Below are 27788 nucleotides of genomic sequence, written 5' to 3'. Positions count from 1 at the left end.
TTAATAGCGACAAGGGAAACGTCACTGTTATCAAGACCAAAACAGATACATTAATAAATCACAATACCGACATCACTTGTTCACTGCAGCAAAAAGCAAATAAGTTAATAACTGATTTAGACAAGAGCAAATCAATAAATAAACAAACTACAACTACATTACGTAATTATAAATCTGTGGCCTGCCGATTTTATGCATTGCCAAAAATTCACAAGCCACAGTTAACAATAAGACCTATTGTATCTACTATCGACTTACCTAGTGAAAATTGATCGCAACATTGTACACAAAATTTTAAGTGATGCATATGAGACCGATAATAACTTTTTTGTAAAAGATTTTTTCAGCTTCAGTAATTTTATTAATGAATTTCAACTACCTAAAGATTATGTAATTATTGGTTTGGATAATGTTTCACTCTTCACTTTTGATTTGTTTCTTTGATTTAATTCCCAGATTTCTTTTATTATTTCATTAATTAATTATTATACCTAATCTAATAATATGAATGATTGGTATTTTCAATTTTGTTTGGCATATTATTATCATTTATATTTAAATGGAATAAGCCACAATTAAAGGTTAAAATACGTTTATTGACGTTTCAATTTCCACTTCGGAAATCGTTCTCAAAATACAAACATAACTAATGTTTGTATTTTGAGAACGATTTCCGAAGTGGAAATTGAAACGTCAATAAACGTATTTTAACCTTTAATTGTGGCTTATTCCCATTTAAATATAAATTAATTTAAAATGCCACAAGAAAATAGCTTCAGAATATTATTATCATTTCTATTTGTACAGAGTAAAAAGCAGATTTAAAATTGAAACCTGTAGTTATTTTGGTGTATTTTGGTGATAACTATTATCTGTTTTAGATCGAGATGTGATCATTGTGAAGCAAGAAAATATGGTTTTTCTGTTGATGGTTGTAAAGATTGCGAATGTGACTCAATTGGTTCCAAGGATCTTCAGTGTGACCCATCCGGTCAATGTCAATGTCTCGATAATGTTGAGGGCCGACGTTGCGATAGATGTAAAGAAAATAAATATGACAGAAAAAAAGGCTGTGTTGATTGTCCAGATTGTTACACTCTAGTTCAAGAAGCCTACAGAAATCATGAAACCAAATTGGATAGGTTGAGTGACATACTTGATGAAATTGAAAGAAGACCAACAGTAATCGCCGATGATGAGTTTCCAAAAGAATTGGATAAAATTCGAGTAAATATTAGTGATTTCTACAATAAAGTTAAAAATGTTACTGGCGATCACAGTGCAATCCAACAAGTGCATGATATAAGACAACGGGAAAAGGAAATTGACCGAACTTTGTCTGAAATAGACGAAAATATGTTTCTCATTCAAGATAGGAGCAGCATAACTTCGTTAAATATCGACCATATTGAACTAAACCTCGCAGAAGCTGAGATGAGGCTATCTGAAACAAAAATAGCGTTTGATACCCAGGCTAAAGAGGCCTTAGATCATGCAATAGAAAGCTCAAAGAGAGCCGGTCAACAATCTGAAAAAATGACTCAAATTGCTCAAGATACTCGTGAACTGGCTGATAAGCTAGATGAAAAAGCAAATCAAATAGCTGACACAGCATCAACAGCTAAGAATAAATCAATCGAAGCTTATATAGTAGCTAAAAATGCAACTATTGATCAATCGGATGTTGGTGATAAAGCCAGGAAACTAAAACACGAAATTGTAGATATTGAGAATAAACTAAACCGAACGAAAGAGTGGACTGCAGAAGTAGCTAATAAGTCAGTCACAGCAAAGAATAACGCTCTAACTTTACTCAATGAAGTCAAAAATTTGGAAGTACCTAAAATCGATATTCCCGAATTAAAATTAAAATCTGAAAATCTCCGCGATCAAGCATTTAAACTAACAAATGATGCTGATGCATTATTCACAGATAGTCAGGATCTTCGAAGAAAAGTAGAAGAGAAAAACTCGGTCGGAAGGTCGCTTTTAGAAACAGCTTATGAACAGCAGTTTGATACTGATGAACTACTTAATGACATTCATGCTACTAAGGAAAAAACCGATAATTCTATTGACAGATGGAAAAAGATGTTAAATGACACCGAGAGTATTTACAATGATTTAAAAGGTATATTCATATATGAGATATCCTTTTTCAATTCAAACAAATTCAATTTTAAAAAGTATTTTTGAATTTTCAATATTTTTGACAATTGCTGTTAAACCATTTGATTTTTGAGTTTTACCGTTTTATCCCTAATGGGACAACCATTAATTTTAAAAACTACACTATATTTAATACTTAAAATGATAAATTTTTTACGTAATGAGTACAACAAAAAATTATATTTTTTAACTTAATGCACGAAAAATGCATTGAACTATAGGGATTAATTTGGAATTATGAGTTAAAACTGCATCATCATAAAAATACACACAACCAAACTTATACTGTTCTCTGTACTTATGATTATCTGATATTTCATATTATTTTAATCGAATTAAAAAAAAACAACATATGAAGTCAAATAATATTTACTTTCAAGCAATTTAATCACCAATGCCTAAAAAATAACGAAAATAATAAGTTCTTGAAATATCTATAAATTAAAACTATTTGTTTTAAAGTCAATAGCACAACAAATTTCAATGTAAGCTGAATAATGTTTAAATTGTTTTTATTTATTTATATTTTATATAGTAGTCAGTGTTACCACCCCAGCCCTTTTGTAATCTTCAATTCGCGTAAGTATGCTCCTAAACAAATTGTCAACATTTTGTTGTGAAAGTTTGTTCTATTTTTCAAGAGCAGCATGTTACTAGCTGTGCGGCGTTTTGTGGATTATCCTGGAGAGCTCAATTCTTTTTTTAAGCATATGCCACATAGTGTTAAGTACGGGTGAGAAAACGGGCCACTCCAGAAATGTGATATCTTCTGTTTCAAGGAAGTCTGTAGTCCCTCTGCTGGTATATAGAGGTATATTATCATTTATTACATTAAATTTTCTCCAATTGAAGCTCTCCAAAGCCTAACTATAGCTTCTAGAATCAAATCAACATACTTGCGAGCTAGTTGGTTGGATGGAAATTACAGAAGTTCTTTCACCGATCATACTGCCTCCGCAGAACATAACACTTCCTCCTTTATATTTGTGAACTCTGTCTTCCGTTCTTGCTTGTCTTCCTTGCGCTTTACATACACGAATTCGTCGGTTATCTGATTTTACACAAATCCTGGTTTCGTCTGAAAATAGCACATTTGCCAACTTCCAATGTTCCAGTTTTGGTGTTGAAGACCAATTTAGACGATCAAATCTTGTGCTGCCTGCATAACTCGAGAACCCGTAACTGTCTACTGCTGTATAGTCGTTGAAAACGAAGTCTTTTTCTTATCGTTTAAACTGAAACATTTAAGTACACCTGTAGCTTCCAAAAGTTGCCTTGGGAGCTACTGGTGAGAAATTGTTGGTGGGTCCTTTGTAGCTACTTGAACAATGAAACAATCACGACGAGCCGTTGTTACTTTTTGGAAATTTTGTCTTGGTCTATTCTGATGCCTTCCTAATTCCTAATACCTAGCATAGGCTTTTAACACAACGCCCTGTATTACGCCTACCACTGCAGCTATGTCCCACTGAAATACTTGCTGACAAGACCAATAATATTTTCTCTTTGCACATCTGTTAACCCAAGCCATATTTTCGTTTTTGAACACAAAAGTTAGTTTAATTATTTTCATTCAATTTACAAATAAAGAAAATATTCTATATTGTATCAAACTGTGTTATTTCATTGTTTTATTGGTTTGTTGTTTTTTCAAATAAAAACTTTTATTCTTTGCAACAAGAACAAGTTTTTTCAAAAAAAATAAATAAATATTGGCTTGAAAGACGTGGTGATTCCATGTAAGTTTGGTTGTGTGTAACTGCAACTTGTTTACTTTTAAGTTACACAAAATTCAACGGATTTAGCTTGATTGAGATTGTAACGATTTAAAAAATAATAATATTTTTATATCTTCTGCTTTAAAATGTATAAATTTACCCATGTTCGAATTGTCATTATGAATTAGACAGATAAAATTAAATTATTAGAAGAATTTCTTGTTTGCAAACTACGTTTGTCGATTAATCATTAGATTATTGTTCCTTCAGGACCCCTTCTGCCAGGTTGGCTTGTAATTTTTAACAATTCATTCTGTTGTTATTTCGTATTAAGTTGTCTGCAGTTTTTTAGTTTACTTCTTACTCTTGCTTCTTTGTTATCATAGATATTTCAATAGCAAAATTATATTTGTTAATATGAATTGACATTTGCCAATAGTCTCCTTGAAGTAAAATTCCCCCCAATCGTGCTAAAATGCAATCTACCATATCAGCAATATCGTTATTTTGCCTTAATCGTTATATTAAGCTGGATTCTATAATTGTATTTCGCTATATAATTATGTCAAAGATTCGCACTTTCTATATTACCGATTCTGCATACAGCTACAGCTACAACTAGTTCAAAGTCATTCCACCCTTTAAAGTTTATATTCTGTTTTAGATAGTATATCAATTTTCAATTGATTATTCTAGATATGTATTTTAAAAAAAAAAAAAGATGGTTACTCCATCACGTATATCTTTCACATTTTTCATACGCCAATCGAGAACTCCTTTCCCACTCAGTTTTATCTCAAAATATTTCAAGATATGCATTCTCCAGAATAATAAGAACTATCTTTATTTCTATATTTTCCTTCATGTTTTTTGTAACCAAAATTGTACCTGATATTTATCTGCTTTGCATAAATTGTAACTGTTTTCGTATACTTCTATCACTATACATTTATAATAATTTTATGGTATCACTATAATATTAATTGGAATAACTTTTTTCTAAAATTAAACATATTCAACTTCCTTTTTTGCATTCTATTATTTACATCGATGCACGTATAAACAGCTAAAAGATCTTAATAAAATGACTGTCCGTTTTTCCTTTTAGTTTTAAGTAAAAAAATTTAGTACTTGTTATATTTCTAGATTTCACCTCTGAAACTCAAAAAAGCAAACAAGAAGCAGATGAAGCACTTCAGACCATTAAGGATATTGAAGTTATTATTAAGGACACATTAAATAAAACCAATGAGGCTAGGCAGTCCCTACAAGAAGCAACCGACAATGCAAACTCCGCACTCGAAAAAGCATCACAAGCCGATACACTGGCTAAAAATGCATCTAGTGTCGCCGAAGGCATCAAGGAAGAGGCTGGTCAGTTGCTACGAAATACAACACTTCTCTCAGAAGACGCAGAACTTCTAAAAGAACGTGTTGAAGAAACAGATAAAAAACTGAATGGCTTTTTGGGTTATGCAAAAACAAATGGTTCCTTTATTCACGAAGCAAAAGAGAAAGTTAGTATAGCTATATTTATATAGTACTAATATAATAATTATTCTAATTTTTTGTATGCCAGTTTATCTAATTGATATATCCAATTGTATTCTGCATAAACTATTGTGTATCGTTTTTAATAAAAAACAGTGACTTCTCGACTACTAAGTGTTCAAAAGGAATACCATTCATTTATTATAATATGGCTCCTGGCCATATTATATACAAATGGAGAATATTATTACCATCCTGTTAGTTAGGTTTTGAAAACAACTACTTCATAGTAAGATAGTAGTATTAATAATTAATGCAGTAAAATTATGTCTTCTACGGTATCCTAAATCCAATAGTCAATTACCTATACCAGTACTCTATTATGTAGTAAAGATATTTATATATCTTTTATGAGAGGAATAAGTAACTTTGGTCGCGCAACAAATATCCAAATGTCCAAGTAATAAAGTACCTATTTTATATTGTCAATTATATAGTTATAACCAAATCAAACCAAATAAACATAGAGGGAATTATTAGTGAATTTCTTTCCAAACTACTAATCGAAAATTACGTTGACCTCATAGCCACTCAAGAAACAGAAACTGAACTTCTTAGGAGTGGTAAAATTCCGGGATATAGCACGATTGGGGCTACTTATAGCAATGTTTATGTCACTACAATTTATTGCATAACATTTACAAAATGCCTAGATGACGGACTGGTGCTGTGAAAATAATGTGTCTATAATTTCTACAGAAGTGAATGCCATATTCATCAAAAACATCTACAAACCACCAGTAACTAAATGGCAATAAATGTAATTAAAGCTCCGGACAACCAACTTACAGTTTACATTGGGAAGTTTAACAGTCACCATAACAAATGGGGATATAAAAACAATGATGAATGTGGGGACAAACTCGCCGAAGAGAACAATATCCACCTTATTCATGGTCTAAACGATAAAACGAACTTCTTCTTCAGAAGATGGCGCAAAGACTACAATCCCGATCTTTGCTGGATTTCGAGTAACTAACAGATGCAACCACTTCCAAGTTCCCGAACTGTGCTAACTAAATTTCCTCACAGTAAACATCAACCTGTCATAATCGAAATAGGCACACAAATTCCCATCGTTGAATCCACGCCAAGACTCTGTTGAAATTTTATCAAAACAAACTGAACCGAATACAATAAAGAGCTAGTTAGAGTAGAATTATCACCATTTTCTAGGAATGGTTATCTCTATTGCTAAAAAACATATACTCGCAGTTTCCGAAAGGACTATATTTTAGGCTAGACAAAGGAAAATCAAAACCTGTATGACGAATTTTTAAAATACGATCTCAAAATTAGAGACAACTTACTAAAGTCACTGGACTTAACACGAATTAATAAATGGAAGTCTACCGTACAACATATTGATTTCTCTCGTTCCAGTCGGAAGGCATGGGGACTGTTTCGCAAACAGGGCGAAGTGTGCAGTGCACAACACTTGAACAAATCAACAATTGAACCAAACAAGACAGCCAACAGAATAATTGAGAACTGCCCGGCAAGCGAGAATAATCACTGGAACAATAAAATCAACGGGCAGTGAGATGACTCCTTACTTTGACTAAAATTCTTCTACCTGATCTACGACGTACAGCAGTATTAGTGAGATAGTACCATAAAATTGTAGCCAACATACAATTACCAACTTATCAAGATATACCACAAATCACAAAAAAGCACCAGCGTCTGAGGTCTAGAAATCCTCCATTCAGAACTGCCCGAAAAATTTGTGTGATTCATATGATATATATTGACAATATGGTAAATGTGCTGATTCGCTGTTCAAATGAGGATGTGCGGAAGATCCACGCGGTCCACAATGTAAAAACAAACGACAAGTAAATAAATACAATCGCTATACGGGGTTTTTCATACGTACGGTTCTTATCACAGTCTTTTTTTTAATCCCATAATTTCTTTTTAATACGTGTACAGTGTACACAGTGTAGTGACAAAAAATTGAACGTTTGTAATAATTTTTTAAAGAAAATCAACATACTACATCATCCAAATAATATATTCATTTATTCAGAACATATACATAAATCCATGAAAATAAGTTAAAAAATGTACCCTGTTTGCTACACTAAACCGACCAAATAAACGACAGTTGTATTAGGTAATATGGAAACATAAACCTATATGTTTCCTGCAGTCGATTTTTGGGACTTAATTAATTAAGAGTGTTAATTAATTATAAACAAATTAAAAAAACGGTAAATTTTCAATTTTTTTATCTATTAGCAAAAATTGACGCATTTGCAAAAATAAAATAATACGTCGCAAAAAAAATATTTATTAAATTTCCAACATACATGAATTAAAAAAAAATAAACAATAGACATTGTTTATTCATACTCAAAAATTTTTATTAATAAAAACATTAGTAAAAAACATGACACATACTGTCATTAAAAATCTTATACTTTAAAACATATTGCAGTCATTTTCATAATTTAAATACACTAAATACAGAAATTACTTATATCAAAACTTTAAATCTCAACAAAAAAATTGAAAATCAAATGAATATTTGACTACAATCTGAACGAATATTGTTCCGTTTTCCGTTTCCGTTTCCAAAACTAAAAGAAAACTATCAACAAAAAAAATGATAAAATTTACTGTCCCTAACAGAAAAAAAAACATCAATAAAAAAATCTTCACTCCCAATAGTTTTTTGGCCTGTGGTGATAGGGTCATAAGCCTGGAGATACACAGATGGTACTCTAGATGGTGAAATACGATATCTTTACCTCTTCGGCACAACTATTACTAAGGGTGGCTGGCATAGACATGACAGAAAGGAGCTTGTAAGTGAATAGTAGCGGCAACTAGAGAATTGCCAGTGGGACTCACAAAATAGTCAGTTTTTCTAGATGTCAACTGAACAAAAAATATCTACGTCTGAATGCATATTGACATTCAAATATTACCTGGCAACTAAGAACTAAAATCTGATTTTGGCTTATTATAAATTAGGCCTAAGCTAATTAATATTTGGAAAGGGATGTGTACTTTGGTTCGAAATATTTGTTCCCATGAGAAATAATACGCTTTAAAATGCTTAGAGGGATTATATATAATTAGTACTTGAATGGAGTGGTTTAAAAGAAAACGTATGCGTTTATGGAACATTATAGCAAAAACATAATTTATTAATAAAAAGTTCTTTTAAGAACAAGGGTCTTTTAAACACTCATATGTATTCGAAGCGATAAAAACTAATAATCTCTTTAGACATAGTATTGAAAATACAGGCCAGTAATAGAAAAATTTAGCATGCTACAATATAAAAACCTTTAAAATGGCGGTTTTTTGTTACTTAGAAAGTTGCAAAATTAGTCATAAAATTCGGTTTTTTATAAATGTTTATATCTTTTTTAAAAATAAACTTACAATCGTCATATTACACAAAATGTTGGGTCTTGATCTAAATAATCCTAAATAAACTAGGTTTTATTTCTGGCTAAATATGCTAGGCGTGTGGCTTTTGTCAAAAAAACTCGATTTTATACTCAAATGCTGAAACTTATTTTAATCGATATAATTATAATTCCAATATACTATGCTGAAAAGTTTGCCGAAAATGTTCCATGGCAACCTATTTATGTATAACAAGTTTTAAACAAACTATAAAAAATTGCTTTTTTCCTTCAAAAGCACTTTTTTAATAATTTGGGTTACTTCAAGACAAAAGTTATTCTTAAGATTTCTGTGTAAAACGGTCACTTTAAGCGAATTACAATTGTATATATGATACAAAAATGCTCAATTTAGATTTTATATTGGAAAAGTCAGTTTAAAATAAACATAAACAAATTGATACACCGTTGCGTTTTAGAGTATGTAGACTTAAGGAACATCTAAATTTTAACGTTTGAAACTTAAGCGAAAGAATACGATACTGCAATAAGTGAAATATTACAGTAAAAAGTTTACCCAAAGTTTACCACGGGAACCTGCTTAATATAAACAAAAGAATAAATAGTTCAAATAAAAATAAAATGTTTTATTTGTTGAAAAATTGTTATAAATAAACAGCTTACCGTTGTAAACGTTGCGTAAACTTTTTACTGTAATGTTGTAGCATCATATTCTTTCGATTAAAATAAGATTCAGCTTGTGGGTAAAAAATAAACAATGTGTTTTGAACGTTAAAGTTTAGATGTTGGCCAAGTCTATATATCCCGAAATGCAACGGTATATCAATTTGTTTATGGATATTTTATGCCAGATCAAATCAAAATCGACTTGCGCATTTTGAAACTAATTTGTAAACTTTCACCACCTCATATTTTTTGTTTTTTAAATTCGATGTCCAACCTATTGAAAATGGCCTCGAAAAACGTTAAAATCTGCTTTTTTCGCCATTTTTTATTGCTTATTTGCAGTTTACGTTTAAGTAAGTATTTTACGAAAAAACACGAGAATAACTTTGGGCTTAGAATAACTCATATTAATAAAAAAAGTAATTTTGTTTTTGAAAAAAATTGTTTAAGCAAATTAGATGGTTCATCTAACAATTTAAATATTTTAATAATTCATGTTAGTAATCTACGTCGAAATCTATAACAAGAATCAGAGATAAAGTTACCGGCTCCATTTTTTAAGCTTTGTGAACGATTCCATTAAAATGTAATCTTTTTCGAATTTTGAAAATTAAAATTTTAAAGCATGTTCTCTCAGATGACCCTAATAAGATCTCTTAGTTGTTCTCAACAAAGTTGCTATTAATTAAAAAAAAGGCGCTAACTTCGTCTCAAATTATCCTAAGTCAACATTTTTCTCTTAAAATTGTAAAAAAAATAATTTTCTTGCGGGCAATGGTTAAAAAATTATTCTAATTGTTTATAAGCAAAAACTGGACATATTTTTGCAAAATTATTTTGCAATATTTAAAATTACTTACTTATTTTTCTTTATTTTTTTTTAATAATATTTATATAATAAAACTTGTTCTTTCAGACGCTTCCCGTATAATTATAACTACATAATTTTTTGACTTATATTATGGCAAAAAAATTGAGATATACAAATTAAATAATTGTTAAACTATTTGACCGATCGATTTGAAATTTTGATCATACTTTAAGCACCACAAGACTTAACATTATGATGATTAACAAAGATATGAACATTAAAAAACGCCATTTTGAAGGTTTTTATACGACTTATAGTTTCTTTCTCTCAAATTTATTTTAAATGCTTTACTATTTGCTGATAGACAACAAAAGCGAAAATTTACCGCTTTTGACCTTAATTTGTTAATAACTAAGTAGGTCCAAAAATTCGACTGCATGAAACATATAGGTTTTTGTAATGGAGGTCCATGTTACTCAAAACAACTCTCGTTTGCCTGTCCGGATCAGTGTAACATGAAAAAGCTTATTTCACTGGGCTAATATTTAATCGGTTGATATTCAAAATACTTCAATCTCTAACCAATCCAATTGTGCAAATATTCCGATAAAGAACTGTTATTTCATGAGCAAAATTACCTTATGGTTTCCTAGCCGTGAAATATTCAACGCCGTACATATTAGTATACCGGTATAGCGGTACGGAACGAATACCTATATGCGTTAAGTTTTGCAGACGATCAAGTAGTGATTGCACAAGACCAAGACGACCTCAGCTACATGATGAAGAAACTACAAGAAGAATATACCAAGGCTGGCCTAGATATTAACCTCGCGAAAACAGAGTAGGTACCTATCTACAAGTGAAGAAGACATAGAAGATCTACAGATTGATGACAACGTAACACTCAAAGGAAAGGATAAATTCAAATACCTGGGGTTTATAATCACAAAAGAGGCAACAACAGAGGAAGAAATTACACAAAGATTAGGACAAACAAGAACAGCAATCTGACAACTGAACTCAGTATGGTGGGATAAACACCTCAATATGAAGACAAAAACGCAGATTTATAAAACATTAGTGCCAAGTATTAGAAAGAGAAGTAATGACGAAATAAAGCAAAGAACATCAATAGAAACAGACATACTAACATATATAAAACAAAAAAGACTAAAGTGGTATGGACATGTAAGAAGAACTAGCGACAGCAGATGGATAAAGAGAATAACCGAATGGAGCCCCATAGGAAGGAGGAAAAGAGGACGACCCCGAAAATCCTGGAGGAACGAAGTAGACGATGCCATGAGTAAGAGAAGACTAAACGATGGAGAATGGAACAACAGAGAGAGATGGAAACGGTTGACCGAGGAAAGGCAGTGAATACTGTAAAATCCCTAAATATATATACATATTAGTATTTACTTTTACTTTTAGTTTTTTAACTTAGAGGTTAACAGGACTTTTAAATAAGATTTTCATTTAATTAAATTAATAGTCCAGGATCCCGGGATTGATTTGACGGCTCTCAAAAATTTATTACTAACGTTTTTTTTTTAATATTTCTCAAGATAATTATCCAAATTAGTCGAAAAAGTATTTGTCCTACAAAATGCAAGGATTTATCAAAGATTCCCTCCTTTCCAACATGTATCATTAACGAGGTCATGAAAAATAATTACTAACCACCTGATTTTTTCTGTTGGTTAGGTAATATTTATATAGGTAATAAAAGAAATAAAATATGACTTACTCATAATCAATTTAATTTTACTACCAAAATTCTAGTAGAAATTCTAGTAGACAACAAAAAAACTCAATTTTACCAGTTCCTCTTCAACAAAGTGATGTAGTGCCAATAAGTGTACCCCTTTTAAAATTCAATGTCTGTTTTGTCCTTTTAATTTGTTTGTCCGTAAGTGTCCTTAATTGTTTTAGTTTTAATAATTTTAACATATCTGACATCACAATTTTCTGCCAAAACAGAAATCAAATTCACTTTATCAAAAATTTGATAATTACAAGTTACAGAAATTGCACACACACAAAATTGTATATCTAATTTCATTCATTGACAAACAACTGTCCTTTTATTGTAAACCTTACTCCTATTTCATTTGTTAACATCTATCCCCTCAAGAAACTTCCCCGCTAATGTATAAAACAGTTACAGTAAAAACCGAAGATTATCCATCGTCAGCAATACAGAATAGTTTGAACTATGTTTCCCGAATCATTAACTAATAATTCTTGTACCGGCATCATTTAATTTACTTTGTACCGTTTGACCCATCGAGCAAAAAGACAAAAGAGGGAATGTAAAGGTAGTGGGGGCAAAAATATTGTTAGACAGGAAGTGCCATCTTGAGAGGCCAAATTAAACAAGGAAAGAGAGTCTTTCCTTGTTTAAGAAATCAAATTTAGTTGGGTTATGTTATTATTTGTCCCAACTGTCACATGAAATCTTATTTATATTGAAGTTTTTTAACAATTGTTTCACATTTTAGACTGTTATCGTTAATATTTAATTAAAATTTTCTCGTCTAAGACACATTCTGAAAACTATTTTATAGCTACTGTTAATAAGTGTCGGAAAATGTAAATTTGGCGCATTCGCATTTCCGGATATGTCCGCCATCAGAGGCCACTTTTTTGGTCGCCTTTTCATAACGATTAGATTCCCTCTTTTGTCTTTTTGCTCGATGGTTTGACCCGAAGATGCTTTGCAAAGTGTAGAAAGCGAAACCGGTCGTTTTGGTAGTAAAATTAAATTGATTGTGTCTTATTTTATTTCTTTTACCTATTTGAAATGGACTCACACAAGCAACACATACATGATTTGAATATTTATATAATTTAACACCCGCATTGTCCTACAAATTGCGTGGTACGTTATCCTGGTCCTCCAAATAAATATATATTTTTATACACACGCTAATACACAGCGTGTGTACTGTGTATTAGCAACGAATATAGACGCCTAGGCCTTTTCAATACAATTTTTTGTGCGCACGTTAGGGTAGATTATTAATATATATAAAAATACACACATATACAAACAAACACATACACACACATACACACAGACACACACACACACGCACACACACACACACACACACACATATATATATATATATATATATATATATATATATATATATATATATATATATAATATATATATATATAATATATATATATATAATATATATATATATATATATATATATATATATATATATATATATATATTATATATATATATATAATATATATATATATATATATTTTATATATATATATATATAATATATATATATATACGTTGTAATTATCGGATAAAGTAAATATATATAAATATATAAAAGGTATATATATATAAATTGCCCGATAATTCCAACATATTTATAAATTATTTTTTGGTCGAAATAATCACTAATCACTCCTAATATATATATATATATATATATATATATATATATATATATATATATATATATATATATATATATATATATATATATCCCGTGTCACGGTGTTTGTCCAAGCTAATATTTAAAAACCACTGAATTGATTTCAAAATGTTTTATATGACTTTTGCCTCTACAGTTTTAGTTCATTTGGTCTTATTCTTTTGGTGCCTACCCTCTGTGCATATTGGCAATCACGTTGGTCCATACAACTTTGTTTACAGCTGCTCTAAATATATAATATATATATATATATATATATATATATATATATATATATATATTTTATATATATATAATATATATATATATATATATATATATATATATATACGTTGTAATTATCGGATAAAGTAAATATATAAAAGGTATATATATATAAATTGCCCGATAATTCCAACGTATTTATAAATTATTTTTTGGTCGAAATAATCACTAATCACTCCTAATATATATATATATATATATATATATATATATATATATATATATATATATATATCCCGTGTCACGGTGTTTGTCCAAGCTAATATTTAAAAACCACTGAATTGATTTCAAAATGTTTTATATGACTTTTGCCTCTACAGTTTTAGTTCATTTGGTCTTATTCTTTTGGTGCCTATCCTCTGTGCATATTGGCAATCACGTTGGTCCATACAACTTTGTTTACAGCTGCTCTAAATAGATGTATGGTAGTTATTCCTGCCCACTGTCTGATGTTCTTCAACCGCGATGTCCTTCTGCGCCCGGGAGATCTTTTGGCTTCTATCTTGCCCTGTAAAATTAGTTAAATTAGTTGATACTTCTCATTGCGCATCACCTGCCCTAAGTATGTCATCTTTCTGATTATCACGATACGCATAATTTCCAGATCTTTATTCATACGTTGGATCACGGTGTTGTTTGTAACATGATGGATATAGGAAATTCTGAGCATGCGGCGATAGCACCACATTTCGAAGGTTCTAATCGTTTGGATGTTGCATCCGTCAAGGTCCAGGCTTCGACTCCATATAAAATGGTAGAAAATACATACCATCTCAAGACTCGTGTTCTTATGTCAATGTTCAGGTGAATATTACATAAAATCTTTCTGAGGCGATTGAAGATAGCTCTCGTCTTTTCTATATGACATCTTATTTTTAATTTCATTATTTTTTTGTGATTTTATTATTTGTCATACATATTGTTATGTATTTGTACTATACACCAAACAAATAGTGATGGCCCAAAAGCTATTTTGTAAATAGTAATCTTTCTATTTTTAAATACAAATCTATAGGACGATTATACAATTTCAAAACTATAAACATTAAACATTGATTTATTGTTTCACGCAGTTTTATTTTGCATGTATTAGTAAAGAATAATTGTTGGTTTACAGACACTTTAACGTAAATTTAAATTAAGTTTTGTATATTATTTACACTGTTACTTCAGTTTATCTTCAGTAGTAATTCTTAGGTTACGTTTATTGTTGTAAAATTCTATAAAATATTTATTCAATTAATATTTTAAAATTTTTGAAAGTATATCAATTACCATTTTTAGTAAAATGCCCCAAAGAAAATCAAACCTCAACAATGCATGTAGCCAAGCCGCAAGACGTAAACGAATTGCTAATATGTTGGACGAACAAACTTCTCAAATAAGTGAAGATCAGAGAATGAGGCTAGAAGAGAACCGTGCACAAGATTCTCATGCACATCGTGACCAACATGTACGACAGATAATATTAAGAAGGAGAGCTGCAAATGAGCAGCATATAACTATATGCAGAACACAAGAACGAGAAAGACAGGGAATCAACCGCGCATTAAAATTATTTATTACTGGTGATTCAGAAAATTATTAGATGATTTGCAAACAGCACATCAGTACTTAAGCTACGATTAGACGTTCGTAGCAAACCAAATGCAATACAAAACATTAAAAAATGAAGTGGAATGAGTTCAGTTATTATCTGAAATGAATGTATTATGATTTGGTAACTACAAACTTTTCGGTGATGCTGTCTTACCTGGTGACTCCCGACGGACATTATTTCTCTCTTTATGTATGCGGATGAGATTAATGTATATTTAAAACAATCTTTTTTATGTCGTTTAACAGTATTGTAAATGAAGACGAAGTAGTAAATTATCCAACAGAACTTTTAAATTCTCTGGATATACCAGGGATACCACCACACAATCTTCAGTTGAAAATTGGTTTACCATTTATTCTGCTACGCAATTTAAAACCACTCAGAATATGCAACGGCACACGTTTGCATATGTTTTTTATTAGCACACTAATAAAAATCACTAGATGTAAGAGAAGAGGACTAAACGAAGTTATAAAATATTACGCAAACACCAATAATATTAACTTTAATTTTTTTTTACATTCTAGCGTTAGGTTGAAATAATGCATCACTTTAGACTACGCTAAATAATACCACGAATTTTTTTAATTGTTAAATGTAGATGACTTATTAAAATACTTACATACTTTTTGTTTTCGTTGCAGGTGGGAAATGCTGGAAAAGACACCGACGAAACTTCTAAAAAAGTTAAAGAACTTCTTCAGAATGTGGAAAATATTATCAATGAACTGACAAATTCTCCTAACATTGATGATAATGAAATTAATAGATTAGAAGAAGCTATTGAAGATACAGAAAATCAACTTCGGGAATCACAACTTGAAGATAAGTTGGCCCACTTACAAAAAGAGCATGAGGACCAATCCAACTTAATTGAACAGTACCATATTGACATTCAAAAATTGCAAGCTGATGTTGACAACATTGAGGCCATAGTTAATGCATTACCCGAAGGATGTTTCCGGAGAGTAGAATTGGAACCATAAAATTTAATGCAAATTTATTATAAAAGATACCAAAGATCAAGTTCTTAGTTTTGTATTTATTTTGTATTAATGTACATAAGAACCGAATTTTCCTACAATATTTTGACTTAAGATCAGTACTTACTTATAGATTTTTTTAATTTTATACAGTCGTAAGTATATAACTTATAAATAAAATGATTCCAATTAAGTATATGCGTTTAATAATCTTTATATTTCATGTTCCAATTGTATTCCCAAACGACTTTTCCCATTTTTTCATTATACGCTATCCCTATTATAAATTAGTGTGTAGGAGAAAGGATGAGGTAGCTGGTTCAACGATTTAAAAGCAAATATTTAAAAAACCATATTCCCATCTTCCTACATTTGGTAGATAAAAAATAGATACAACTCTCGAAGGACCAGCGACCAATAGGTCGCAAAATTGCGGATTATTAATAGTGTAGTAAATAGTAAAAATGAAAATAGAATAATTAAAATGAGATTTCTGGTAGAAATATTTTCATTTTAATATTTAAATAAATAAATAGCAGTATCGGAATTGCCAACAAATCACCCTTTTGAATGATAATAAAAAACATAAATGTTCAAATAAAATGTTCTTGAAACACACAACTGTTTATATAAATTGTTCTTTAAACTAAATAAATGCGATTTATAGAGCAAAAAAGTTTAGTTGTATATCTTATTTACGAAGTATTGGTACAAAATTCTCGATTTTTTTCTGTATTAAAGAATAATTTCAGGTACTTACATATTAAATGCACTAATACAGAATTTAATTAAGTTACCTATTTAATAAAATAAAATTAACTTGAAATCTGCTTCTATTTGAGAAGCGTGAAATGAAATATTTACGCCCAGTTCCACCAACGAGATTTAAGTGAAAATTTGATATTCAAGAAATAATTTTCACGTAAGTCCGTTGAGTTTCGTTCCATCAACTCAAAATATTTACTTAAGTATAAATATTTTTGCTTAAGCTTAAGTCACCTACTATGACGACTTAAGCAAAAATTTTAACTTGGAGCATGCATTGAAATTCATCTTCTGTCATATATTGACACATAAGTGAGGTTAAATTTCTTCTGTTGATCGTCGATGTTAGGTTAACTCGCATTTTTTCGGTCTAATTTGATTTTTTATTTTTATATTCATATTTAATCTATAGTATAGTATATCGTAATTTCATAGTATACTCGGTGACATTAGAAGTGTTAGAAGTGTTTTATTAACAAGTAATAAAAAAAAAATTAATAATGTGTTTGGCGACCCCGTAGCTGAATACACTCCTGTATACGTCAAGGCATGGAAAAAATGAGATGTTCAATGTCTGCTTGTGGCTCCTCGTTCCAAGCAACTTAAACTTCATGTATTAACTGTGCCAGAGTCTGTGCAGGATGGTGCAAAGTGGACAGTCTCCTTCACATCATATCCCATACATGTTCGATAGGATTTAAATCCGGAACATGGGATGGCCGTGGCAACACATTAACGCCAGCTTCTTGGAAAAACTTCATAGTTTGATGAGCAATATGGGGACGCATGTTGTGTTGCTGAAAAAGGACGTCTCGACGGCCGTCGAGATTAGGCAGTAAACTGGTTTGTAAGATGTCTTCAACATAACGCGCAGCTGTGATATTGCCTCGAATAAACACAAATGGTGATCGGTTACCATAGGCAATAGCCCCCCAAACCATTACTGCAACTGTCCTGTATACATGCCTCTCAACAGCAAACCCGATATCTCGTCATTCTCCACGGCGGCGTCTTACCATCCTACGACCATTATGCATTCCTAAACAGAATCGTGATTCATCGCTGAATGCTACATTACGCCATTCTGCTTCCCAATGCTGCCGTTCTCTGCATTAATTTAAACGTTGATGACCGTGGTCCGCAGTCTAAGGAAGCACTAGTCATGGGAGGAATGAAACCAGTCCAAAGGCTCGAATACGACGGTATAGTGTACGCATACTAACAGGTCTACCTACTACTCCAAACCATTGGTCAGCAATTTGACGCGCAGTAGCAAAACGGTCTCGCAGAGCCAGTAATCTAAAGCGCCTATCTTGATGCTCTGTGGTACGCCTTGGTTGACCAGTTGGTCTTCTTCGTATTCCTCTGCCTTAGTTTGTCCACACACGACAGACACGCATAGCCGTCATTGCCGTACAATTAACACGACGGCCAATTTCGCGACACGACAAACCCATATCTTTATACACAATAATTCTACCCCTGTCAAAATCGCTAAAATGGTGGTAATTATGGTTTATTCGAACTCGAGGCATTTGCTTACACTGAATACAATTAGACTGAGGAACAATAACTAAAAATTTTTATACGAACCGGTTTTCACAGGTCGGTCTCTCACAAAAAAATTTAGAAGATAAAACTTTATTTTTACAAAAAGTAGAAGAGATAAACCGTTGGTATTGTTATCATAGCATGTTTTAAATATAGTCATTCTGTTGCCAAAAAATTAAGTTCAAGAAATTACTCCTTCTGGGTGTAACACTTCTAATGTCACTGAGTATATATTAATCTATAGTATAAAAGTAGTATATAGTATATAATAGTTTATAGTGTATACTGTATATATAGCGTACGTAGATGTTTTGGTGTTGATAGGATTTTTATTTGTATATTTTTTTTTGTTATAAATTTCACCGAAGTGTATAGTTTATCGTAAGTGTATATACAGAATATAGTGTGTACTATAGTTTAAACTATTATATTTATTTTACACTAGCTAAAAATAAAATATCAAAATACACAAGAACACAGGTTACCATAAAATATGGGAACAATTTAAAGTCGTAGATTTGATAAACAATTCTGAGCATATCGTGCACGTCAGATCTTTATTTTCTAGTTGATCATCTATATCCCTTTCATCAAAACATGAATTTGGCGTCATCGAATCTGTTGGACTTGAATTTATATCCGGTGATACTTTGGATTTAGTAGAACGCTTAGATTTCGCCTGAATTTCAGCTAACGACATGATAAATATGTGAAGAATTTCGAATAAAAATATATGATGAATTTAATGACATTTGCACTGACATTTATTATTACCATTTATATTTACAGTAAATGTTCAAATGACATTGAATTAAAGACAGCATCAAAAATGACACCAATGTTTTTCTTTTTCTTCTTTTTTTGTTGTTTCTGCACTAATAACGAGTCAACAATTTAAGATTTTCTGACAATTTTGCAAATTTGATATTTCTGAGAACTTAAGTATTTTCTTGGATAAGTTAAGTAAAAACTTGTATGGTGGAACGCAAATTACAACTAAGAAATTTTTTTGACTAAGCAAAACTTAGATAAGATTTTACTTAGATCACGTTGGTGGAACCGGACGTTTTACTTGCTTCTATTTGAGAAGCTAAAAAGGGAGTTTGAATGCGAACAACTGACGTAGGTGTTTAATTTACTAAGATATATTAGTGAGAATAATTTAATTATTATTGTTTATTTATTAAACAAACTATTGTAGAAAAAACAATTAATTTTCTACATACTGGGGGCGGGGAAAATTTAGAATATATACATATAGTAGTTGATCGAAACGACCGTTAAGAAAAGGTTTATTCAGAAATTGTAAGAGGTGCTAATTTTATTATGGGGAGAAAATATTCACTTTCTGCTGTTTTTCCACGTGCAGCAAGAACTTTTCCATCCCTTCCAGTCAGTAATTCCAATATTATACCTAGTGGCCAATTTAAAGGAGGGCGATTTTCAGATTGTATGTATTATATACATTGTAAATTACCTCAGAAACAAAACAGTTGGTTTAATACAAAATATTTTTTTATCGAAATTGTAAATCAAGTTCTGCAAAATGATATCTAATACATAATTCACAATAATGTGTCCTTAATTTCACCTTTAAATTGAGGAAAATTTTCCTCAATTTAAATTGAGGAAAATTTAATTAAATGGTTTTCTTTTTGATGTAGATTATGACCTACAGGAAACAATACTCTATTTTCTATGGTGATATTATGAAATAATGCTGTTGCTACTATTACATTCATAGTCACTTTCAAATTTAATCTCATTCGATTTTTAAAAATTGGGAATCGTCATTTCCATACTCTGTATTACCTTTTCACAACATTCCTAGTTCGTATGGAAGATTAATTGTAAAGATTCTCTGCTTCTGTTCTAGCATCTTGTGTCATTAAGTATGATTTCAAACATTAACCACACTGATCAAATATAAAAAATAGTACAAACCTAACAAAGTCTCTAGCTTAAAATCTTTGTATATCACTATCACTAAATTGGTCATGTACAGAACTCATCCATTTTGTAGCAATATTTCTAATTTTTAAACGTCACTGATTTTTTGGATATTTGATGCAACAATTCTTTTTCTGAAGGATATATTTCTGTATTTGCACTTCGGTAAAAATTCATTCGTATTAAAGTACAAATAACTGCAGCTATGCATCTTGGAAATCAAAGAAAGGGAATAAGACTCTTCTTCATCTTGGATTATTTCATTATTTGTTTGATATAATTTTAATTCTAGAAGCTGTTGCCCTCGATATACCAATATAGTCAGCTACTGATATTTCATTTTTTCAGAAGAAAGAATATTAATGTTAAAAATAACTGTTGGCCGGTGTAACTCTTGAAAATTATAGTGGAAGTGATGATTTTCTGGGGTAAATTGAAACAACAAACGCCATGTTTCCTTCGATAGCAACGACTTCAACTTTATTGTAATAATCAATATTGGCAACACGCCATACACCGAGTGTTTACAAACATTAATCCAAAGATGGCGCTACATGTATTAAAATACTTTTTTGATACATCACAACAGTAACAGCTTCCCCCTTACAAATATGTGCTGATTTTAGTGCTGATTATGTGCTGAAGTATTTTCTCAGTATTTTCTCTATACATATACATTAGAGCATTAATGTTGGTTGGTTTGACTTTTTAATGATTTTTTATCCACCAATGTTAATGTGATGACAAATTTTATTATTGTTTAATATAATATATAGCTGTGTAACAGTGTAGCAGGGGGCTACGTTACATACACATGACATTGGCTTACTTCAGGCAGTCAACAATCAACCGACATGACAGATTGACATGTTTTTGATATTGATAAGATTGTAAAAAAATATAAGTTTAATTAGTACAATATTGTTTAACTTATAAACCCATAAAATATAAAACATGGCGCAGTCAAACAGTTAGCTTGGTACAGTCGAAAAACTAAATTTTATCATAAAAAAAAACTTTAAGAACATAGTGAGGCACGAGGTAACATAACCTAAAATGGCAATGGGAATGGGTGTAAAACTGCCACCAGATTTTGACCTACAGGGACAAAATGCGGCAAGTGAATGGAAGTTTTGGAAAACCTGTTTCGAAGATTACTTACGAGCAACAGGACAAGACCAGTCAGCAGATAAAATAAAACTGTCAATTTTAAGAAATATAATTGGAACTGAGTCTGCCAAAATTATGTCCACATTCGCCATCCCAGAAGACGAAACCAATAAGTACGATTTAATGATGTCACTAATCGATAAATATGTTAATCCAAGGATGAACGAATCATTTGAAAGATACAATTTTATCACGCGAGTTCAGAAAGAAGGAGAGTCATTTGAGCAGTTTCTTACTAGTTGTAGACATTTGATTCGAACATGTAATTATAATGAAATTGATCCAGAACAAACAGCCGAAGATAAAGCTCTGAGAGACAAGATATTATTGATGGGCATCAGAGATTCAGTTACTAGAGAAGCTTTATTGAGAGTAGACAAACTTACCCTACAAAAGGCCATCGAATTTTGTAGAACTAGTGAGCAAAGTAAAAACCAAAATTTGAAATTTCATAACGAAACGAAAGATGTGGATATAGGACAAGTTCATAAAGAAAGGAATAAAGATAAGTTAAAGGGCCATAGAAACTATAATAACTCTAAAAGTAAAACCAACACTAATGAAAAATTCAAGTGCAAACGGTGTCAATTAACTCATGGAGCCAGAGAATGTCCAGCATATGGAAAGAAATGTAAGAAATGCGGGATTTTAAACCATTTTGCAAAGTCGTGCAGAGTCAAGAATATTGATGTCATAGATGAAGGTAGCAGTGATGGATCATCTGATATTTTTGTAGGAAATGTTAATAAAGTATACCAAGATGTAAGTTGTCAAAATATTTGGGATGAAATTATAGAAATTGAAAATAAAAGAATTAAAGTAAAACTTGACACAGGTGCTGATGTAAGTATTTTTCCATTAAAAATTTTTAAGAAAATTGATAAACAGTACTTAGGCATAATCAGTATGTACTTAAAGGGTTTGAGGGTACTCGGGCTAAAACAATAGGTGTTGTAAATTTAGTTTGTAAATATAAAAATAAGTATGTTATGATGACTTCACTATTATTGATGGGGCAACTCGAGTTCTTTTAAGTGGTAAATTATGTGTTGATTTGGGATTAGTTAAACGAATCAACAATGTTGAGAGTTGTGGTACTTTAGAACTAGCCGAAAGGAATAAATTTATAAACCTTAACTTTGATGTTTTTAGGGGTCATGGTAAATTTTATGGTAAACATAGGATTATTACAGTAGACAAATTTGAACCAGTAAGTTACCCACCCATAAATGTACCTGTTGCAATTAGAGATAAGTTAAGAGATGAATTAGATAAGTTGACAAAAGAGGGGCAATTGTGAAAATTAACGAAATTGACCCTAGGGCAAGCATAAACCGCATTGTTATTGTGGAAAAGCAAAATGGTAAGTTACGTTTATGCCTAGACCCATCAGACTTAAATAAACAAATTGTCCGCAAACCAAGAATAGTTTATAAATTGGAAGATGTTTGTGCACAAATGATGGGTAAAAAGATATTCTCTGTATTTGATCTCTCTGAAGGGTATCATCATTTGGAACTTGATGAGGCATCATCCTGGAAATGCTGTTTTGCAACATCATATTGTAATGGTGGGTATTAGTTAAAATAGTTAGGTAATGACTGTGAATATTGATTTACACGATTTTATTAAAAGGAAAACCATGTGTTACAATTTAACCTAGATCTACCTAGAACCACATTCGTAGGAACAGCAAATTTGAAAAAAGAAAATCAAAAAATAGATGACGAGATAAAACATGGATTACTGGCACTAGGTACCCATTGGCATGTCATACCTGCATATGCACCACATTTCGGAGGATTATGGGAGCGCGCAGTGCGAATAATGAAATATCACTTGAAAAGAATCATCGGGGAAACAGTTCTAACATATGACATAACATATACATTGAGTACGGTGCTGGCACAAATAGAAGCATGTATGAACTCGAGACCATTATGTGGGTCATCAGAAGACCCTGAAGGGAAAATAGCCCTGACACCAGCTCACTTCCTTATAGGGAGAGAAATTATATCACCAAATCGGGAAAAAGAACTTACGACTTATTTGAAGATGCCGACGAGGTGGAGATTAGTGGAGAAAATAAAAAGAGACTTCTGGAAAATTTGGAAACAGGAATACCTGCACCAATTACAACAGAGAAATAGATGGCATAAGGCGCACCCTAACATAAAAGAAGAAGAAATAGTTATAATTAAAGAAGAGGATACACCTCCAGGCAGATGGCCATTAGCAAGGGTATCAGAAACACACCCTGGAGCGGAGGGATTAACCAGAGTAGTAACAGTGAGAAAGGCAAACGGGAAACTGACTAAAAGACCCATACATAAGCTAATACGACTCAAAGAAGAGAAACAGGAAAAGCCGAAGAAGGCAGCAGCACTAAGATGGAAGAAAATACTAGTAGCTATAATGTTTTTAACGATGTTAAAACCCATAAAGGCAGAACCGTATAAAATATATAATACGGTACCAGGATTTTTCACAGAAGACCTTGGAGAGGTCGTCATAGACCGGGGAACATTTCAATAAAGGTGTTACTCGAAAAAGGAAGAATTCGAACAGAGCACCAACTAATAGGAAATATGATACAAGGCGTACGAGAACTGTGTCATGAGATAAAAATCGTGAATTGTAAGGATATAATAGAGAAGTTAGAGGAAGGACAAAGAAAGGCGGAGTCAGTAAGCGAGGGGTTGACAGTAGAAATAAAAGGAAGGGAAAGAAGAGGAATATTAGGAACAATATTAACCTTAGTATTTGGAGTCAATGACGAAGCCTACAGTAACATTGAAGCATTAGATAATAACCAAAAGGAGCTAATAAAGGGATCACAGCACCAGGCGAAGATAATGTTAGAAACAATAACATCAATCAATCACACAGAGAACAGGATAAACAAGCAAATGAACAAGTTTAACAAAGCACTAATCACAGGTATACAAGAAATATCTAAAGGACTTAACGAAGTAGAAGACAAAGCACAAAAACTGGAAACCGAATATAGCACGTTACGAATACAAACGATAGCATTACACGTTATGGACTTCATAAACGAATATACTCAATTTTACGAGGGAATATTAAACCTTCACTATAACCACGGACACTTCATTGATATAGTGAAACCGGGTGAAATAACCAAATTAATAGGGAAAGCAGGGCAGATACTGCCTCAAGGGGTCGAAATACGACGACAACCCATTATAGAAACAGAAGTCAGTCATGACGACAGATATATAACAGTCATCGGCTACTTCATAGTGACAGGGAAAAATAAGTACAGCATGCTCAAAGTCACGGCCATACCACTTAACGTTGAGGGGTCGGTGTTGCGCACATTTGTCGCCCCAAGGAATCTACTGGTCGTAGATTATAACACACTGCACTACTTCGAATTGACCGCGGAAGATAGAGAAAGATGCTTACTGTTGACAAAGGCGCAGATAGCGTGCTCACCAACGGCTATAAGAAACATGGATACCCAACCAAACTGCATACTTGAAGAAATTTATGAGCGATCTAAGAATAGCACATGTCCAGTGGTAGCCAGGACAATACATACAGCTCAATGGAGTAAGATGGGTACTCCCAACCTCTGGCTAGTTATCACACCAGTCACTATACACATATCCATTATTTGCGATGGAAATCGGAACGAAAGAGTACTAGAACGAGTCACATTCCTGAAGCTTTCACCCAAATGTATCGCCCAAACGAAAAATATTACATTACTCCCCACTAGCAGTGGGGTGGACAGAGCAGTGACGAGTTACCTGAAGTCGCCAATCACTCCCGTGGCCCAACTGGTGGCGAGGACACCCCGCAAGTTTAACACGCCTCTAAACACCTACCTTGACATACCAGGAGGAGAGCTACGTCATGTGTTACTTGAGGAGGAGAGTCTGGAACAAGAAATGACGCATACGCAGTGGCGATCGATTCACGAATCTAATTGGCATTATTTTGTGGCCACCGGGATCATTACTATAATGGTAATAATTGGGATACTCACGTTATGGAAGTACCGTCCTGTTGCACGACTATGTCGTTCAGGGAATCCACAAACTCAGACTAACGAACAGGAAGTACCTGTATTAGTTAGTAATCGGCACAACAATGTACCGTCGACTTCCCAAGTTGACATCCCACTTTCCACATTTTCATCCAATTGCCCTAATTTTAATCTAGAGATAGAGTCGGACATTGATAGCTAGGGTACGGTTGGAAGATTGTTGATTATTCTTAAACTATTTATAATTTATCATGTTTGAATTTTACTATGTTATGTAATACTTATATGTAAACTTTGAGTATTGACACTTGGGCCAGATTGCCCGATTCCGCAGTATGTCCAATATCAAATCTTTAGAATTCATATCCGAAATTGGACAGTATAATTTTATCACCCAGTAGACCGAATGAATCTATTTGTTATTAAATACACTATTTTCAACAGTCGAGACATATCATTAAAAACAAAATGCCGTCTATTGAACTGCTACATATTTACAGTTCTGCTCTACGGAACGGAAGCATGGACACTGACTGTTGCATCTATGAATCGGCTCGAAGCTTTCGAAATGTGGTGTTATAGGCGCATCTTACGTATATCCTGGGTTGACAGAGTTACTAATGTGGAGGTCCTGCGTAGAATGGGGAAAGAATGTGAAATTCTCATGACCGTCAAAACTAAAAAGTTGGAATATCTAGGTCATGTAATGAGAAACCAAGAACGTTACGGCCTTCTCCAGCTGATTCTCCAAGGGAAAGTAAATGGTAAGAGAGGACCGGGAAGAAGACGCATTTCCTGGCTTCAAAACTTGCGAAAGTGGTATAACACGACTACTACTGAACTGTTCCGCGCTGCAATAAGCAAAGTGAAGATAGCCGTGATGATCGCCAACGTCCGGAACGGATAGGCACTTTAAGAAGAAGATTAAATACACACACGTAGTTAATTAGGTTACATACACATTTGGTCAATTATCAATAAATAATTTGGACATCAGTCAAAAGTGCTGACAAAGTTAAACTATTTACATAAATTAAATACACATGTCACGCGAGGTCCGCGAAAATATTGACCCAATTAAAGTTTATATAAAACTAAGATCTCTTGCCTAGAGAGGCATTCAATCAATATTCACTCAACGAACTTGATAGTCTTCAACGATCAACTTCATCAGTCTCTACTCAAAGTAATCCCGGGTCTACACCCATAGTGTACGTCTCTACAATAAACTCTGCTACTATTATTTGGTGTTTCCATTACAACTGAACGAACATCTTCACTGAGCCAACGAAGGGGATTTGTTCATTCTTCAAGAGCTGATTGGGATCTTTTTTATGATAAAATATTAAACAACCTAGTAAATTTCTCAATAAATAAAGTAAATTACAAACAATTCATGTCAGTTATCAATAAAGCAGCAGATGTTTCGATTCCTTATAAAAATTGTAGGATACAGGGTAAACCATTCAATCCTTGGTGGGATGATGAATGTACATTATGGGTAAAGAAACGTAAGGAAGCTTTGCACATATTTGACTCATCACCATCACTAGAAAATTATTTGTATGTTAAAGATATAATTGCACAAACCAAGCGTAACCTTAGATTAAAAAAGAAAAATAAATTTAAACAATTTTGTGAAACATTAAATAGAGGATCCAATATTACATACGAATGAAATAATGTAAAAAAAATTTCAAACCATAATAA

The 27788-nt window shown here is 32.1% G+C and overlaps 2 protein-coding genes across 2 annotated transcripts in view; both read left to right on the top strand.

Moving 5' to 3' along the window:
* The window catches only part of LOC140447701 (laminin subunit gamma-1-like), a 318345-nt gene extending 301527 nt beyond the window's left edge, over positions 1-16818 (top strand). The window contains exons 12-14 of the mRNA XM_072540499.1: positions 882-2131; positions 5034-5404; positions 16286-16818. Of these exons, the coding sequence (XP_072396600.1) occupies positions 882-2131; positions 5034-5404; positions 16286-16627 (1963 nt within the window). The 3' untranslated portion in view covers positions 16628-16818. The remainder of the gene's footprint in view (positions 1-881; positions 2132-5033; positions 5405-16285) is intronic.
* A 5128-nt stretch (positions 16819-21946) lies between these two features.
* LOC140448906 (uncharacterized) lies at positions 21947-23360 on the top strand. The gene is made up of 2 exons (XM_072542035.1): positions 21947-22964; positions 23125-23360. The coding sequence occupies exons 1-2, from the start codon at positions 21947-21949 to the stop codon at positions 23358-23360; spliced, it is 1254 nt and encodes a 417-aa protein (XP_072398136.1).
* Positions 23361-27788: the final 4428 nt, after the last annotated feature.

This window comes from Diabrotica undecimpunctata, chromosome 8 (assembly GCF_040954645.1).
Source record: "Diabrotica undecimpunctata isolate CICGRU chromosome 8, icDiaUnde3, whole genome shotgun sequence".
NCBI classification, from domain to species: domain Eukaryota; kingdom Metazoa; phylum Arthropoda; class Insecta; order Coleoptera; family Chrysomelidae; genus Diabrotica; species Diabrotica undecimpunctata.
This window is presented reverse-complemented; position numbering and strand designations above follow the sequence as displayed.

Coding starts and splice junctions, on each gene's coding strand:
- LOC140448906 (XM_072542035.1), top strand. CDS start 21,947: ATGGCAATGGGAATGGGTGTAAAACTGCCACCAGATTTTGACCTACAG. Junction 22,965..23,124: donor ACAGTACTTAGGCATAATCA/GTATGTACTTAA, acceptor ATTTGGGATTAG/TTAAACGAATCAACAATGTT.